We start from the raw sequence: 16,570 nt of genomic DNA on the forward strand, positions 1-16,570 counted from the left end.
CGATCCATAGCGATCCGGAGCCAGTCCACGAAGCCCAGAGCACTCGTCATGCGCATGTCAGCCTGCACAAAGGGTTCATCCAGGCAGCCGTTGAAGATTGCCTTCAACTCTGCCTCCGTGAAATCCGTGCTTTGCGCAATGGACAGGAAGTCTGTGGCGAACTCTCTCACGGGGATACCCCTCTGCCGGAATCCACACAGTATACGAGTCTGGTAAGCACGCATGGAGTCCGTTGCTGCCCGCTGGGTTCTTTGGGTTCGGTTCATTCTGTCACGAAACATATGAGCAGAACCCAGATGCAGGCAGACGAAGTTAAAGCAAAGAATTTTATTTAAATAACAAAAAACCCACGATGGGGCAAAACAGATACTAGTACTCACAAACAGAAAACTCTCCACGAGGGGAAGAAATTAAACATGATAGCAAATAAAATAATAATAACAAAACACGAAATACTAGGACAGAACTCACGGGGAGGAAAAGCACTCAGGGTAATCCAAATATAATCCGGAACATGGGGCAAGGCACGAAATCCAAGAACAGAAAGGACAGGATCGTCACAAAATGTTTCTATGTAAAAACCACGATTTTTATCATGTGTCTTTTCAAGCTCTCAGTCTTTCACATTGCTGTTGGATGAGCTTTTGTGACTCCTGTGGTTTGATTCTGTTGAAATTCCTAATTGGAATGGTCACAATACATGCTCATTTAATAAAAATATGGAACTTTTTCTATGGTAGCTTATTTTTTTCATTTATAGTTTCCATATTTGAATGACATGATTCATTTAAGACTGTATTGAAAATCCAAAACAAACCTCATCCAGTGAATTGTAAAATGAGAAGAAAAAATAATTGGTCTGTATAAAAATAACAAATAAGCACAAGCAAAAAAAATTTTTTTTAATTTGTGTAACTTTTAATCAAATATCTTGATGTATTTGTGAACAACATGGTTTAGTAAAATCAATGGTTGAATTGTTTGCCTCCGCCAGGACCAGCTGTCTTTTCATACTTTTAGTGACAAGACCAGCGGCATAGACAGCTGAAGAGCAAAATATTGGCAGTCGAGGGCCTCATACAGTGTTGCCAATTTAATTGAGTTTAATCCAGACAAATCCAATCTTCTTTTAGTAGATGGTAGTGTACACAGGTTATTTCCCGGATGGATACACTGCGCTGTATTAAATAAAAAAATAGAAGAACACTCAAAAACTGTTATCTATACAAAATAAGGACCCATATACAGAATTATGAGAGCCAAGGAAGCGAAGCAAATGATAGGGTTGCTTTCTTTTTCTGCAATATGAGAATGCCTGATATGGCTTCAGCAGTGACTGTGTCCTGGTTCCACCCAGGTCGCAAGTGGGGGAAAAATGGTGACAATGGAGTACATAGGGCCCTGGCATATGAGGGGCCTTGAATTTCCCGAAAAATTATGATTATTATTATTTTACAATACTACACGTCTGTGCAACTTCTCTGTTCTGGCTACTTTTGAGAAGCTTCGGCATATGTCTGTATAAATGAGCACATAAATGAGCCTCACATGAGCACAGCACTCATGCAAAAGCGAGCTGTGCAAGCTTGTGTGAGTATAGTGGAATGGACTCACATCCCTGCTGAAAGCATTCTGTTATCAATCCGCTAGATATCCTTATATTCTGAATTCTTTGAAGCTGACATATTCGATTTATGCCTAATAATATATAAAGATTCAATTAAAATAATAACATGCTGAAGTTAAAAAGGTCAATAAATATGTAAGTAATAAAAATATGTGCTACTGTATTTCTTTATTTTAATAAAATTAATAAGAGGGGAGAATATTTTTCTTGAAATTCTCAACTTTCTAAGCATATTCTTTCATTACACACGTTACTGTGGGTATCATAAATAAATTGTATTACTGTTCAATAGAAACTGTAAATGTGTAATGTTTTGGACTCCATTGCACAATGTCTCCATTAATAAAACAATTCAAATCAAATATAGTTTAACTGTCAATTCATGTTTAAGGGGATACTAAGGTGATCTATTCCTATTTAGGTATATCAAATTATTACAGAAATGAGATTGAGTGCTGTTTTATAAATAAATTTGACAATTTACTTAATTGATAGTGAAAGTGACCTATTTCTCAGGTATGGTGACACATACCCGAAATGTGACCTCTGCTTTTAACCCATCCAGTGAGTAGTGAACACCCGCACAGAAAATGGGGAACACACGTACACCCGGAGCAGTGGGCAGCTATCACTGCAGCACCCGGGGAGCACGTAGGGGTAAAGTGCCTTGCTCAAGGGCACCTCAATCGTTACCCGCCGGCCCTGAGGATTGAACCGGCAACCTTCTGGTCACGAGTCCGACTATCTAACCATTAGGCCATTGATAGCTGGAGGGGCTCCACATGTTGCATTTGCACAGCATCTGTGTTATGCCTCTGGTAGCAGAGTCATATAAAGCAATAAGGCAATGCAGTGCTGTTCCTTCATCTTGCTACACTATATTAAATATGTAATTTGTCACAGTGGGTACCATCCATGCATTTCATGTTTAATTTTTTAAAGAATATTGTACTGTACTGATATTAGTTTCCAATAATGACCACTAGAGTAAACAGCATGCTTTTCATGTTCCCTTTCGAGGGAACTCGTACTGCGTCGCCATGGCAACGCTTTGGGGAACGCCTCAGCGCGACCAGCTCTGAGCACGTGTGTCGACATCGTCCAGTAGTGAAACGATACGTCATGGATGACGTATGGACCAGGAGGTATAAAACGACATCCGAAACAGTCAACTTCAGCTCTTTTCTTCTCAGCAACGGCTCTGTGTGTAGTGTGTGTTTGTCTAGTTAAAAGAAGCGTGAGTGTGTTCTGTAAAAGAAGTGTGTTTGGTTATCCAGTTTGCTAACATGTCAGAGAAAAGTTTCAGACATTGTGCTCCTCCTTGTTCACGTTTTATCACGAGCAATGATACGCATGATCTCTGTGTAGTCTGTCTGGGAGCGGAGCATGCACAGTCAGCGCTCGAGGGAGCTGACTGTGAAGCCTGTGGACTTTTACCACAGCGTACGCTCCGTTCCCGTTCAGCACTATTTGATAAGCACGGCCAGGTGGGAGCTCCGCGTGGTGATGGTCCCGCTTCTGCCGAGGCAGAGCGGAATCTTCACTCGTGGGGCTCGCAGATGGACGTCAGGGAGGCTGAAGAGACATGCTCCGGCTTCTCTTTACCCTCCGTAGCTTCCACCTCTCTCTCTGCTGAGTCGGGAGCACGCACTGCGGTTTCTCCCGCTCAGAGAGGGAGTCCGGTTCGGCAATGTTCTGCATCTGAGGATGTAGACATAACTAGTATTGAAGCAGGAGAGTTAGATTATGTTCCCCCTCTTGCTGCTTCGGTACACGCCGATCTGGTGGAAGTCATGACAGCTGCGGTAACCCAACTGACAATAGACTGGCCGCAAGATAAACCGAACGCTCTTCCTGAGAATAAGATGGACGAGCGATGTCTTAAGCATAGAACACAGCCCACACGACGCAAACTCCCTTTCTTTTCTGACCTGCATCAAGAGGTGTGTAGGTCTTGGCAGCATCCTTATACAGCACGAGTGTTCACGCCACAGACCTGCATTTACTCTAATGTTCAGGGCTATAAAGAACGAGGTTACGGGGCGATGCCGAGAATAGAACAGACGCTTGCGAGCTATCTGTCTCCATCCACGGCTTCGTGCCTAAAAGCCCCTACCTTGCCATCAAAGCCATGCAGGGTGACATCGACTTTAATCGGCAAGGCATATGCGGCAGCAGGGCAGTCCGGGGCATGCTTACACTCTGTGGCACTACTTCAGGCGTATCAGGCGGATGCGCTACGTGAATTGGTCGACACGGGAGTGGTGGCGGCGGATGTTCTACAACCCGTCCCTCATGCTATGGATGTTTCTCTCCGTGCTACTCGTGAGGCTGCCCGTTCTTTGGGCCGCTCCATGGGCGCTATGGTAGCCACTGAGAGGGATTTATGGTTGAACCTGTCAGACATGAAACCATCTGACAAGTCATTTCTCCTTGACGCCCCATTGTCCTCTACTGGCCTTTTCGGCAACGCTGTAGACACCGTTGTTGAAAGGTTCGAGGAGGCTAAGAAACAGGCTGCGGCATTTAAACTTTATCTCCCCCGCCGCGGACAAACTCCCCAGGCGGCGGGGCGAGAACAGCCACAGGCGTCCACTAGCTATCGTGAGCGTCAGAAGCAGAGTGTTGATTCCCGAGCCCCACCCCAGAAGGATGGGGGTTCAGGAAGAAAATTTCACCCGCAGCCTTACAAACCTAGGACTGACCTGAGGGCAGTCATTCAGGCGAGGAAAGGGGAAAACAAGAAAAAGTCCTGACAGCCCTTTTTCCCCCCGAGGAGCGTGCGCTTGCACCTCATTATACGGTGCCCGTTCCTCCTCGGTGTCCCCAGAGGGTTCAGCCGGCTCTGCCAATCGAGGTTTGCCGAGCCGTTGCGTTTCCCGTAATAATATCACCAGAGGCTGGCCCCGAGAGGCTAGTCCCCTTAGTTGACCATTTGGCAGCCTGGAAAAGTCTACCAAATGTGTCACAATGGGTCCTGCGCACGGTAGAGCAGGGTTACCGGATCCAATTTCAAATCCGCCCACCCCGCTTCAACAGGGTTTTTGTACACCGAGGTGTGCCCTGAGTAGACTCTGGTGATGGAACAAGAAGTTCTAGCAAAATCGCATCTGTCGGTTCAACATCGAGATGTTGTTCTCGCACATATGGAGGAGCTAGGGCTGAGGCTGAATACCAAGAAAAGTGTGCTTTTCCCACTACAGAGAACCACTTTTTAGGAGTAATATGGGATTCCATCACGATGCAGGCGCGGCTCGCGCCTGCTCGTATTGTTGCAATCCTGTCAGCCGTTTCTAGAATAAAGCTAGGCCAATCACTGACGGTAAAGCTTTTTCAGAGGCTGTTGGGACTCATGGCAGCTGCGTCCAACATCATTCCTGTCGGCCTGCTGTATATGAGACCTCTACAGTGTTGGCTCAAAACCAAAGGGTTTCCCCGAGGGGCAACCAGTTGCGTATTATCAAGGTGACACGCAGATGCCTGCACACGTTGAGAATGTGGAAAGAACCTTGGTTCGTTTCCCAAGGACCAGTGTTGGGAAGCAGTTGTCGGCGCGTTGCACTGACAACCGATGCTTCACTCACAGGTTGGGGAGCTGTTGTGGAAGGCCAATGGGGCCAAAACCGATGGGAGAGCCAATTTCGATCTTGGCACATAAATTGCCTAGAGATGATGGCAGTGTCTCTGGCGTTGACACACTTTCTCCCACAACTCAGAGACCAACATGTGCTTGTCAGGACAGACAACACAGCTGTGGTCTCATACATAAATCACCAGGGGGGTCTGCGGTCACGGCAACTATACAAGTTGGCACCTCAGATCCTCCTTTGGTCTCAGGGGGAGCTGCTCTCCTTGAGGGCAGTCTATATCCCCTGTCACCTGAACCGAGGAGCAGACATCCTGTCGAGGCAGGGGCTGAGGCCGGGGGAATGGAGACTCCACCCAAGGTGGTGGAGCAGATTTGGATGAGGTTTTGCTGGGCAGAGGTAAATCTGTTCGCGACTCAGGTAAGTATGGCACAGGTGTGGCCGAGGCTTCACCTGTACGCCTTTCCCCCGATCGCTCTACTCCCGGGAGTTCTGGAAAGGGTGCGCAGAGACGGAGTTCACCTACTGTTGGTAGCCCCGTTCTGGCCGGCCTGAGTGTGGTTCTCAGACATCTTAGACCTGTTGGAGAACTCTCCATGGGAGATTCCTTTGAGGAGGTACCTCCTTTCTCAAGCGGAGGGTCAGATACATTACCCACGCCCGGAGTTATGGAAACTATGGGTTTGGCCTCTGAGAGGGCTAGCCTTCTAGACACTGGTCTCTCAGCTGAGGCTGTGGAGACCATACTTAATTCCAGAGCTCCTTCTACAAGGAAGCTTTATGCCTTGAAGTGGGGAGTCGTCACTACTTGGTGTTCAGCTCACCGTTTGGACCCTGTAACTGCCCAGTTTCTACAATGCTTGAGTTCTTACAAGATCCCTTTGCTGCGGACTTATCCCCATCTACTTTAAAGGTGTATATGGCAGCCATTTCTGCCTTTCATGTTCGGCTAGGGGGCATACCTGTTGGTAGAGACCCCTTGGTTCTACAGTTTCTTCATGGTGCTCGCAGGTTGAGGCCTGTGAGCTACACTAGGGTACCTACCTGGGAAGAGAACGGTAGAGAAAGAAATATCAATTCCACAGCTCTGCTAAATTAAAAGCAAATTTTAAAAGAGCTATGTTTGAACAAGTCAGACAGGGAATTACACAAAGCATGAGTTTTTCAAATAAGCGCTTGTCCGGGAATTTTCATCCATTCAGTCGCTTTTAAGTTTCTCACTCTTAAGACAGTCTTCCTGATGGCTATTACTTCTCTCAAGAGAGTGGGAGATCTTCAGGCCCTCTCGGTTTCCCCTACGTGCCTTGAATTTGCTCCTGGTTTGGTTAAGGCGTTCCTTTTCCCCCGGGCAAAATACGTGCCTAAGGTTATGGATGATGTACCGAGACCCATTACCTTGCAAGCATTCTGTCCTCCACCTTTCAGGAGCAAGGACCAGGAAAGGTTAAATTTGTCGTGTCCAGTGCGAGCACTGGACTCGTATGTACACAGAACTGCGGCTTGGAGGAAAGCGCAGCAACTCTTCGTATGTTTTGGTTCACCGAAGAAAGGTCTTTCGGCAACCAAGCAATCCATTAGCAGATGGATAGTTGAGACTATCTCTCTGGCCTATGAGGCCTCTGGCAGACCATCGCCTTTGGATGTCAGAGCTCATTCTACTAGGGGTATGGCGGCCTCCGTAGCCTTAAGGTCGGGGGCGTCTATGCGGGACGTGTGTGATGCGGCAGGCTGGTCCTCTCCGCTCACATTCGTGAGATTCTATAGTTTGGACATGAATCTCACCCCGGGAGCCCAGGTGCTTGTGTCTTCCACGTGACATTTTTGTACACACAGACAGGCATTTGGGCGTATGGCGGTTTGGGTATTTCGTTCCCCAAAGCGTTGCCATGGCGACGCAGTGCGAGTTCCCTCGAAAGGGAACGTCTCGGGTTACGTCTGTAACCCTTGTTCCCTGAGAAGGGAACGAGACACTGCGTCACCTTGCCATACTCCCTACATCCCTGTTAGCCTCTTGCTTCGAAGTTTTTCGAGCTGAAGTTGACTGTTTCGGATGTCGTTTTATACCTCCTGGTCCATACGTCATCCATGACGTATCGTTTCACTACTGGACGATGTTGACACACGTGCTCAGAGCTGGTCGCGCTGAGGCGTTCCCCAAAGCGTTGCCATGGCGACGCAGTGTCTCGTTCCCTTCTCAGGGAACAAGGGTTACAGACGTAACCCGAGACGTTTTCAATGAGCTTACACACTTCTATGAATTACCAGTGGAGTGAGCAATTTGTTTTTAACACTAGATGCTGGAGTAAATAGTAAAACCAAAGAACAAAGTTAGAAGATCGATATTTAGTTTGAATGAAAAGGTTTCTTCACTGTCAATGTTTTTGAGAAATCACAAGAGATTTTATTAAAATAAAAAGTTGTTGATACCATCCAGGTTTAGTTTCTGCGGGAGTATCTGTGTGATATATGGGGGTATACCTGATCTTTCATTTGCAATGACAGGAACTGGGTAAGGTGTACAGTTGCCTCTATGTTTTCACTTTGCTTCCCTTCACACTGAATTATTCAAATGGAGAAAGAAAGAAGCATTTAAAATTTTAGTCCACCTTTAAAATTGATGTTTTTATGAATAGAAGTACACAATTTTTCAAATTTACACACTCATATTTGTAAATAACACTATACATTATACATTTCAACAAATACTTATTGTTTTCTATACAAACTCTTTACCTCTTTTTTTTCTTCAGCTGGTGCTTTGCAACACATTACCTTCAATGCACTGAAAAAGCATTACAAAGATAACACAAACATTATTGTAGTGATGAATCTCCCATGGTCTTAATTGGTTGATGGGTAGATTATTAAAATATGCAAAATGGTTCATGGCAATTAAATATCTCACCTTGAGTTGTTTAGCTTCCTGTGAATGTGAACCACAGCCACGGAAACAAGAATAAAACAAATGGAACCAACCCCCAAGGTAATAATTTCTGTAAATTCAGCAAATGGAAATGATGGTTTATTTTAGAGTCATCAAGCGATTATCCAAAACGAACGTTTGTGTTAATATAATAAGTCTGTGTACTGTGCATATTAATTTTGCATTCAATAAAAAGATACACATGCATGCATATATTTAAGAAAAATTATTGGTGAATGTAAATAAATTCATGTTCAAATTTTAATATGTATACATGTATGTGTATATTTATGTGTTTATAAATACAAAATTAATAAACAGGCATGAACTATGTAAACATAAACTTTTTTTCTTAATGCGATTAATCATTTGATAGTCATAGATTTATTCATTCGTTGTTTTGAACAGTCTTCATTGACCGAACAAATTGAATTTTCTTAAATTGTTGATCTGAGGGACTAACAGGTAGTTAGATTACAAATTTTAAAATCCCTGGGATTAAAGGTGCATTGGATTTCCTAAAAAATCAAAATATTCCTAAAAATAAATGAAGAATCTTTCGTAAACTAACTTGTAAATGTAAATGACATTCTATTTAATGACCTTCACATTTACATTATACAGTATGTGATATTGATTTAAGAAAAAGCGAAAAGCCCATTTACTTTTAGTTCTCTAAAAAGTTTCTGACAACTTTTAAAATTCTTCATGCTCACCTAAATTTTTTAGATTCTGCTGCGCTGCTTTGGGGGGATATGTGACCACACAGGTGAGGTTACTGATGGTAAAATTATCCGGCAAATACACTCGATTCTCCACAATAAAAGACATATCACCATTCCTGGTATTACTGATATTGGATGAAAAGTTCAAGGCGGGTTCCCATTGAAGAGTGGGTTTAGATTGTTCATATTTGGCTTGACAGACGGCAACCCTTTGACCATTGATAACCTCCAGCCAGTTGGTAAAATGATGAACTGCAGCAAAAACAAAAATATCAGTATAATAACAGTTAAAAGCAATAATACCAAAACCAAATTTATCTCTTTAATATCTTAGGAACTCAACAAAATAGACAAGAAACATAAAGCTAAAGTGTGAAAGAAAATGGGTAACAAAAGCTTGTGTTTTTAAAAGAGTCTACATGCTTTGGACCAACTTTTAATTCGGTATACAAACTCCTTTGGTGGCTGTTAATCACTGATTAGTGATCAATTGGTAATGAAAACTAAATCTAACAACAAAACCTTATTTTTCACGTTATACAATAACTTATTTACTTACCACTGAGATTCACCATTTGTCCATAGCCACCACCATTATATGATAGATTACATAAGTAAGATCCTTCATCCTCTTTTGAAATCTTTGGAATTAATAAATAAATTCCATCTGAAGAGTTGAGCAGCTTCTTTCCATCATTACAAGTGGAGTTTATAATAGACGATTCAATGCCAAGCCAACATTTTTTGCTTTGCAGGCTGATGTTCCAAATGATATAAATTATTTCGTTCCAATTGACTTTAGGACTGTCACACTTTAAAATGACATCACTTCCCTCGATAAAAGTTTGAGCACTGAAATCTGCAGAAATATATATAGATAATTATTATACAATTCAAATATAATCATATCACACCAGTTTTTTTTCACAATACATATCTTTCCCTGTCATGCCAAGCTGGTTCTTCATCACTTCCTCCCTAAACCTAAAATAGTTACTGTAGAGTATACAGCAGCTTTAGTTTGACATAAATGTCACACACTTGACAGTTTTCACTCATATAATTTAGGGTCCCATTTTGTTTAAGCATTATTCGTATGACACATTTTAAACACATTGTAGTATTGTACTCCATTTTTGTGTCCAATCCTGTCGGTCTCATTATTGTATGAAAACACATTTTTCAACAAACTTTCAAAAAAATATGTTTATCAATAACAAAAACATTTGATTGTAAACTAATTAAACCAAAGCTCAAAACTATGCTTAAAACTCCACTTTGACATGTCCCCAAATAAATAACAGGGTTGTAAAAGTTAAAACTAATCAAAGAGGGTTTGACCTTTGGAGATGGACGTTTAACATTCATTGAAGGTTATGCTGCCTGTATGAAAACCAGTGCCAGTTAATTGACAAATAAATAAATACAAATACATTTTTCTGACCTGTGAGTTTACTCTCCAGTTCATCATACATAGAAGCTTGACTTTGTTGTATCAAGTTAGGGCCCACAAAGATGGTTTGATCTCCTCCTAAATGGATAGTGACACAGCATGTTAGTAACAGGTTAATAAACAGGATTCTTGTCAGGTGCATCTCTCAAAAAAGAACACTAAACTGCTGGCCTAGTAATGGCCTAATTAGTCAAAATAAAGACAAAAGCACAAAAATCTAATGTGTGGTCGGCCAAAAATATTTAGATTTTTTTATATAAAGTAGCAATGCTTTCCTGTAGCTCAGTGGTAAGAGGATGGCGTTAACAACGCAAGATTGTGGGTTCGATCCTAGGGGATTGCACATACCTAAGTATAAATGTATAGGATAATGCAATGTAAGTCGCTTTGGATAAAAGCGTCTGCCAAATGCATAAATGTAAATGTAAATATAAAACCAGCACACCAAATGTCTGACGAAGCGCCTGTGTCCTCGAAACCTCACACGCCATGCAAAAGTCTTTTAATTAATACATTTTGGATATTTTTGGGGCTTTGGTGTGCCGACTTTTTACCATTCCTAATTAGTCAAAATATAAACTTACATGAAGTGAAATGTATTTGAACAAACCTCTCATTCGAGCTCTTGCCACAAAGATGCTCAGAAGCATGAGCACTGCCAATGTCTTATTCATCATTATTCAGTTGAACTCTTCAGTCAGAATTCTGTTCTTCCTTTAAAAGTTCCTTTCTCTGTTCTCGAGTCCAGATTTAAACTATTCTGCTTTAAAAAAGTTAAACTTTTTTTTAAATTACATCAATATGCACATGTCCACTTATCCTTAGAATAAAGCAAAACATGTTTATTTTTGTCCATTAATATTTCAAACCATTTTTATCCTCCCCTCTTTCTACTCTAATTGTACGCTTCTGCGATATGACGCTGTGTTGACCACTGTTTACATTTTTTTTTATTCACCCACATAAGAAAATACTGACTTCCTGTCTTGGCAACCACTGCAGTCATGTGAGAACATTTTCCTATTGCAGTTTGGCAGTAGTAAATGATTGTTTGTATTTTTTATAAACAACTTCTTTTATATGGTGATTCTTTACTGTTTCTTGAAAATACATGCTAAATAAAGTAATGCTTTTATCATGTTTTGCTTTGCACTGTGTTGCCATTTGTTAGTTGTTGCAATGTTTACATATTTTGTGTTTGGTCACAGTGTCACAGTGTCACGTTCATGCTTCTGTTAATACTGCTCTTGTGTATGTTGATTTCATAAAGCTAGTTTTTCTTTATGCTTAATCATGCTCTTATTTCCTGAAATAACATAGTGTAAAATAGATATTAGGAGATTATTATTAATCTGTCATGATATGGTTTAAAATCTTCAAGTGTAAAGCCAGAAAATCTTCAAGTGTGAAGCCAGCAATGTTTTTATTTTTTTTAATATAAACTTTTGCCAGACCGGTCGTTTTTTTCTACTCTTTTAAGTCATAATTATGTAAAAAATCTTTTAACAAAAAAAATCTATGATATGAACAAAGTTTTGGTCATGTGCAATCGATATCCAAATATATTCTGATAAATTAAAATCTTTTGTGAATGTCACCAGTTGTTTCCTGCTTAGTTAAGACCTTTTTCAAATTATACAACAGACATTTTATAGACATAGACATGTAAATTTGTGTTACTTGACATTTAGCTTTTGTGAGATGATGTTGTGCCTTTAGCAAATGTTGTACATGCTTCAGGCAGATGCGATCACAGGATGTGGTTAGTTATGCCCCTGGTAATAGATGTTTCACTGTGGTGAGATTTCTGATTAAGTGTATGTTTGGATTTAAAGAGTGCAATTCTCAAATGTGCAAAGCACTCATTTAATGCACTTAAATGCTGACAATGTCACAGTCATGTCTGTTTTATTTTTAAAAAGTAATTTTTGTAAATCCAAATATTTTTAAGAATTTAACACCTAATGTGATATATTTTGCTTTTATAATGATTTTTTTGTGAGAGATCTATTTAATTTGTTGGCCTTTCATATTAATAGTCAAAGTTGGTCTTATGCCACATATACTTTGCAAATCACTGTACCTTTAATTAGATATCTGAATCTCTAATAGTGCACACCATGGTCACAAGACTCTGTACTGGAAGGACGGTGTTCAGCAGAGTTCAGTTCCGACCCTGAATTAAAAACACCTGAACCAGCCCCTTAATGTTTTAGGCATACTACTTCCCGGCAGGAGTGTTTAGACTAAGCTAAGCTCTGCACACCGGCACTCAAGGTTTTGTTACCCCTGATTTAGTAATGGAGAATGACTAAATACTGTATATAACTGTCATACATATTTGAATGCAATGGAGGTGAGAACTGTGTCTACATGTTGCCCTTCATCTGACCTTATGTTTGTCAGAGTGCTGAAACTTTATTTAGAAGTGACATGCAGCTTTGTCTGAGCAAGGTATTAACATATAGTGCTTTTACTTCCTTTTGTCTTCCTGCTGCAGAACTTTCTATATTATCAGATGACCACCTTGCAAAGGTCAAATATCAAAGATAGTACTTAATAGGGCTGTCAAACAATTAATCGTGAATAATCACATCCAGAATAAAAGTTTGTGATTATGTTATATTTGTTGGTGTACTGTGCATATTAATTTTGTATTTATGAACACATTTACATAAATGCATAGATTTAAGAAAAATACTAAATATAACAATTAATAAATGATTATTTAGAATTTCAATTATAGATCATTATAAATTAATACATTTAAATATTTCTTAAATATATAGACAAGTATGTGTATGTTTTGTGTTTATAATTACAAAATGAATATGCAGATTTCACAGATATATATTTCTAACAAGGTTCAATTAAAAGGAAGGAAGGAGACGGCAAACATTTAAACATTTAATCAAAACAACAACAGAGTAAAAGACAGCCGGCAGCCCCTCATGGACGACTGCCGGCGAATAACACAATACATAAACCACAACTAAAACCCAGGCCCGGTCCTCTCTCTTCGACGGTCCGGTCGCTCATTCTCTTATGCTCCCGATCTCCTCTGTGATACGAGACCGGTGCGCGTAAAGCTGACGCTTATTAGCATTCACTCAGCGGCCTCGATTCACGGACTCGCCCCACCTAATTCACTACAATATTATGTAAACACAAACTTTTATTATGTATATGATAAATCGCAATTAATCGTTTGACAGCCCTAGTACTTAGCCTAGCACCGCCTTCTCCCAACAACCGCACATGGACACATGGTTCCTGGGGTCTGAGTGTGACTCGAAGCCACACCCAACCCCGGTCCCATTCTTCCAGGAAGTGCATGAGGAACTGAGTAAGACGTGGAATGCCTTTTCAAACCTGTTTCAGCCTCCTTACTTCCCTCGATGGTGGCGCAGCTAGAGGCTATGTCAACATGCCCCAGGGCGAGGGATCTGCACTGCCAGCCATCAAACCACCCCCCGGGCAGACGATGAAGCAGATCGTAACCCCAGTCGCCCTGTCACTGTCCCAAGGCGCTTGGCTCGAGCTTTCCACACCATGGCTAAAGCAAATGATCCGTCTCGGATACTCAATTTTCAGAGCATCCTCTCAACCTCGATAAGAGGCAGGGATGGTCCCGTATTGCGGCCGAGGTCGCCACCCTGCTGGCGAAGGAAACGATTGAGCCCCTCCCTCTTACCAAGAGGTTCAACAGGTTTTACAGCCTGTACTACATCGTCCCCAAAAAAGATGGGGGGTTGCGCCCCATTCTAGATCGGTTATAATGCTCACAAAGAGGAGCATCCCGGCATATATCAGATGTCAGGATTGGTTCTTGGCAATCGACCTGAAGGACACTTACTTTCATGTCTCTATTCTCCCTCATCATGGCCTGTTCCCACTGTTCGCTTTCGAGGGTCAGGTCGCTTTTATCAGTAGAGAGTCCTCCCTTTCGGTCTGTCCCTGTCCCTGCGAGTCTTGACGAAGGTCCTGGAAGCCGCCCTCACTCCCCTCAGGGAGAGAGGTGTGCGGGTACTAAACTATTTTGACGACTGGCTAATCTAGGCACACTCTCAAGATCTGTTATGTACACACAAGGACCTAATGCTCCCGCACCCAGATCGATTGGGACCACGGGTCAACCGAGAAAAGAGTAAGCTCTATCCTTTGCAGAGCATCCTCTTTCTTGGTAAAGAACTCAACTCTGTCACCATGACAGCGCGTCTGACTACAGAGCGCGCTCAGTCCGTGTTGAACTGCCTGAAACATTTCAAGCAGTCAGCAGGCCCCCTGAAACAATTACAGAGGCTTCTGGGACACATGGCATCCTCAGCGGGAGTGACATCCTTTGGGTTGATACACATGAGATCACTCAAAAACTGGCTAAAGAGTCGAGTTCCCTGGAGAAAGTGGCACACGGGCAGCAGTGTGCAACGGGCATGTAGTGTCCGGGCGCTGGAGGGGCCCCCGCCTGTGCTGGCACATCAATTGCCTAGAGTTGTTGGCAGTGCTATTTGCAACAAAAAGGCTGTAACCTCTTGTGCGGGACAAGCACGTGCTGGTCTGGTCGGACAGCACAGCCGCCGTAGCGTACATCAACCAACAGGCTGGCATTCGCTCACAACTGCTAACACGACTCGCCCGACACCTCCTCCTGTGGAGGCACCAGGGAATCCGCTCCCTGAGAGCCAAATACATCCCAGGTGACCTGAACCATATAGCCGACGCGCCCTCTCGTCAGTCGACGCCTCACAAAGAGTTGTGACTCCACCCCCGCGCAGTCCAGCTCATCTGGGTTTGGTTCGGGCAGGTTCAGGTAGACCTGTTCTCCTCCCTGGACATCACCCATTGCCCGCTATGGTTCTCTCTGTCCTCGGGCCCCCTCTGTACGGATGCTCTACCGCACAGCTGGCCGCGGGACAAGCGGAAGTATGCCTTCCCCCCAGTGAGCCTCATTGCACAGACCCTGTCCAAGGCAGGGCAGAGGAGCATCAAGTGTTACTAGTTGTGCCGTACTGGCCCAACCGGACTTGGTTCTCGGAGCTAATGCTTCTGACAACAACTCCCCCCTAGCCGATCCCCCTGAGACAGGACCTGCTTTCCCAGGGAAAAGGCACGTTGTGGCAACCCAGGCCAGACCTCTGGAACATCCATGTCTGGCCCTTGGACGGGACGAGGAGATCCTGAGTGGCCGACCCCTGGCGGGGGTTGAGGCCATCACTCAGGCGGCCATCACTCAGACATAAGTGGCACCTCTTCTCATCCTGGTGTTCTTCTTGATGAGAAGACCCACGGAGTAGCTCGATCGGGAACGTGTTATCCTTTTTACTAGAGTGACTTGAGACTAACCTCTCCCCTTCCACACTGAACGTGTATGTAGCCCCTTTTGCCGCTCATCAAGACTCAGTTGCTGGTCTCTGGGACAGCATGACCTGATCATCAGGTTTCTAAGGGGCGCGAGAAGGCAGAATCCGCAACGTACGTGCTCCATACCCTCTTTGGACCTTGATGTTGTCCTGGTGGGCCTCAAGAGGCCCCCCTTCGAGCCCCTAGGAGACGCCGCTCTTCCTCACCAGCAATGAAGAAGTTCTCCTGATAGCGCTCGCTTCCATCAAGAGGGTAGAGGACCTACAAGCATTCTCCATGTCCCCAGATTGCCTAGCATTGCAAACCAACTTCCCAGATTTTATGCTGATTCATTTCTTTTATTATGGACTTTTACAAACATGAACTCATCCGTGTTAGTCTTCGAGGGTCCCTTTGTGAATTTTTAGACTTCGCCTTTTCATTTTATTCTCCACCCATGGCAATGAGTAGGAGGAGGCTCCACCTAAAAAGATTTTGGGATGGGGCAGTTGTCCTCAGGCTCTCTTGGCCAAGAAACCAGGCCCAGCTCAACAGCCTGAATGCTCATCACTAATGGTGCCCAGCCCGCTCGCAAGGTGACTGCCAGTCCAGAACGTGCTCGCAAGATGACCGCCAGCCCAGAACCTCCAGCCATCACGGTCGCTTCGCCGGTGGTCCCAAGTTCGGTAGAACCGGAAGCATCTGTTCCTGAATTCCAGTCACTGGAGTCAGCTCTGTCGGTTGTGACTGCAGGTTTGTGGTGTGTCTGGGTTGTGCACCGTTCGTCCGCACCAGAGGCTGTGTCCGAACTCACCGAGCTCCCTGCCTCGTCTGAGATGCCTGCTCCTGAGCTCCCTGCTGTGTCTAAAGTGATCCCACCTGAGCTCCCTGCCTCGTCCAAGATGGCTGCCACTG

The 16,570-nt window shown here is 43.4% G+C and overlaps 1 protein-coding gene across 1 annotated transcript; it reads right to left on the reverse strand.

Annotated features, from left to right (window-relative positions):
- Positions 1–806: 806 nt before the first annotated feature.
- On the reverse strand, positions 807–11,111 carry LOC130427739 (uncharacterized). Its single transcript, XM_056755381.1, has 8 exons — positions 10,926–11,111; positions 10,307–10,393; positions 9,422–9,721; positions 8,854–9,114; positions 8,120–8,207; positions 7,948–7,996; positions 7,693–7,770; positions 807–1,178 (listed from the first exon to the last, which is right to left on the reverse strand). The coding sequence occupies exons 1-8, from the start codon at positions 10,990–10,992 to the stop codon at positions 1,104–1,106; spliced, it is 1,005 nt and encodes a 334-aa protein (XP_056611359.1). The 5' UTR covers positions 10,993–11,111; the 3' UTR covers positions 807–1,103.
- Positions 11,112–16,570: the final 5,459 nt, after the last annotated feature.

This window comes from Triplophysa dalaica, chromosome 8, assembly GCF_015846415.1.
Source record: "Triplophysa dalaica isolate WHDGS20190420 chromosome 8, ASM1584641v1, whole genome shotgun sequence".
Taxonomy (NCBI): domain Eukaryota; kingdom Metazoa; phylum Chordata; class Actinopteri; order Cypriniformes; family Nemacheilidae; genus Triplophysa; species Triplophysa dalaica.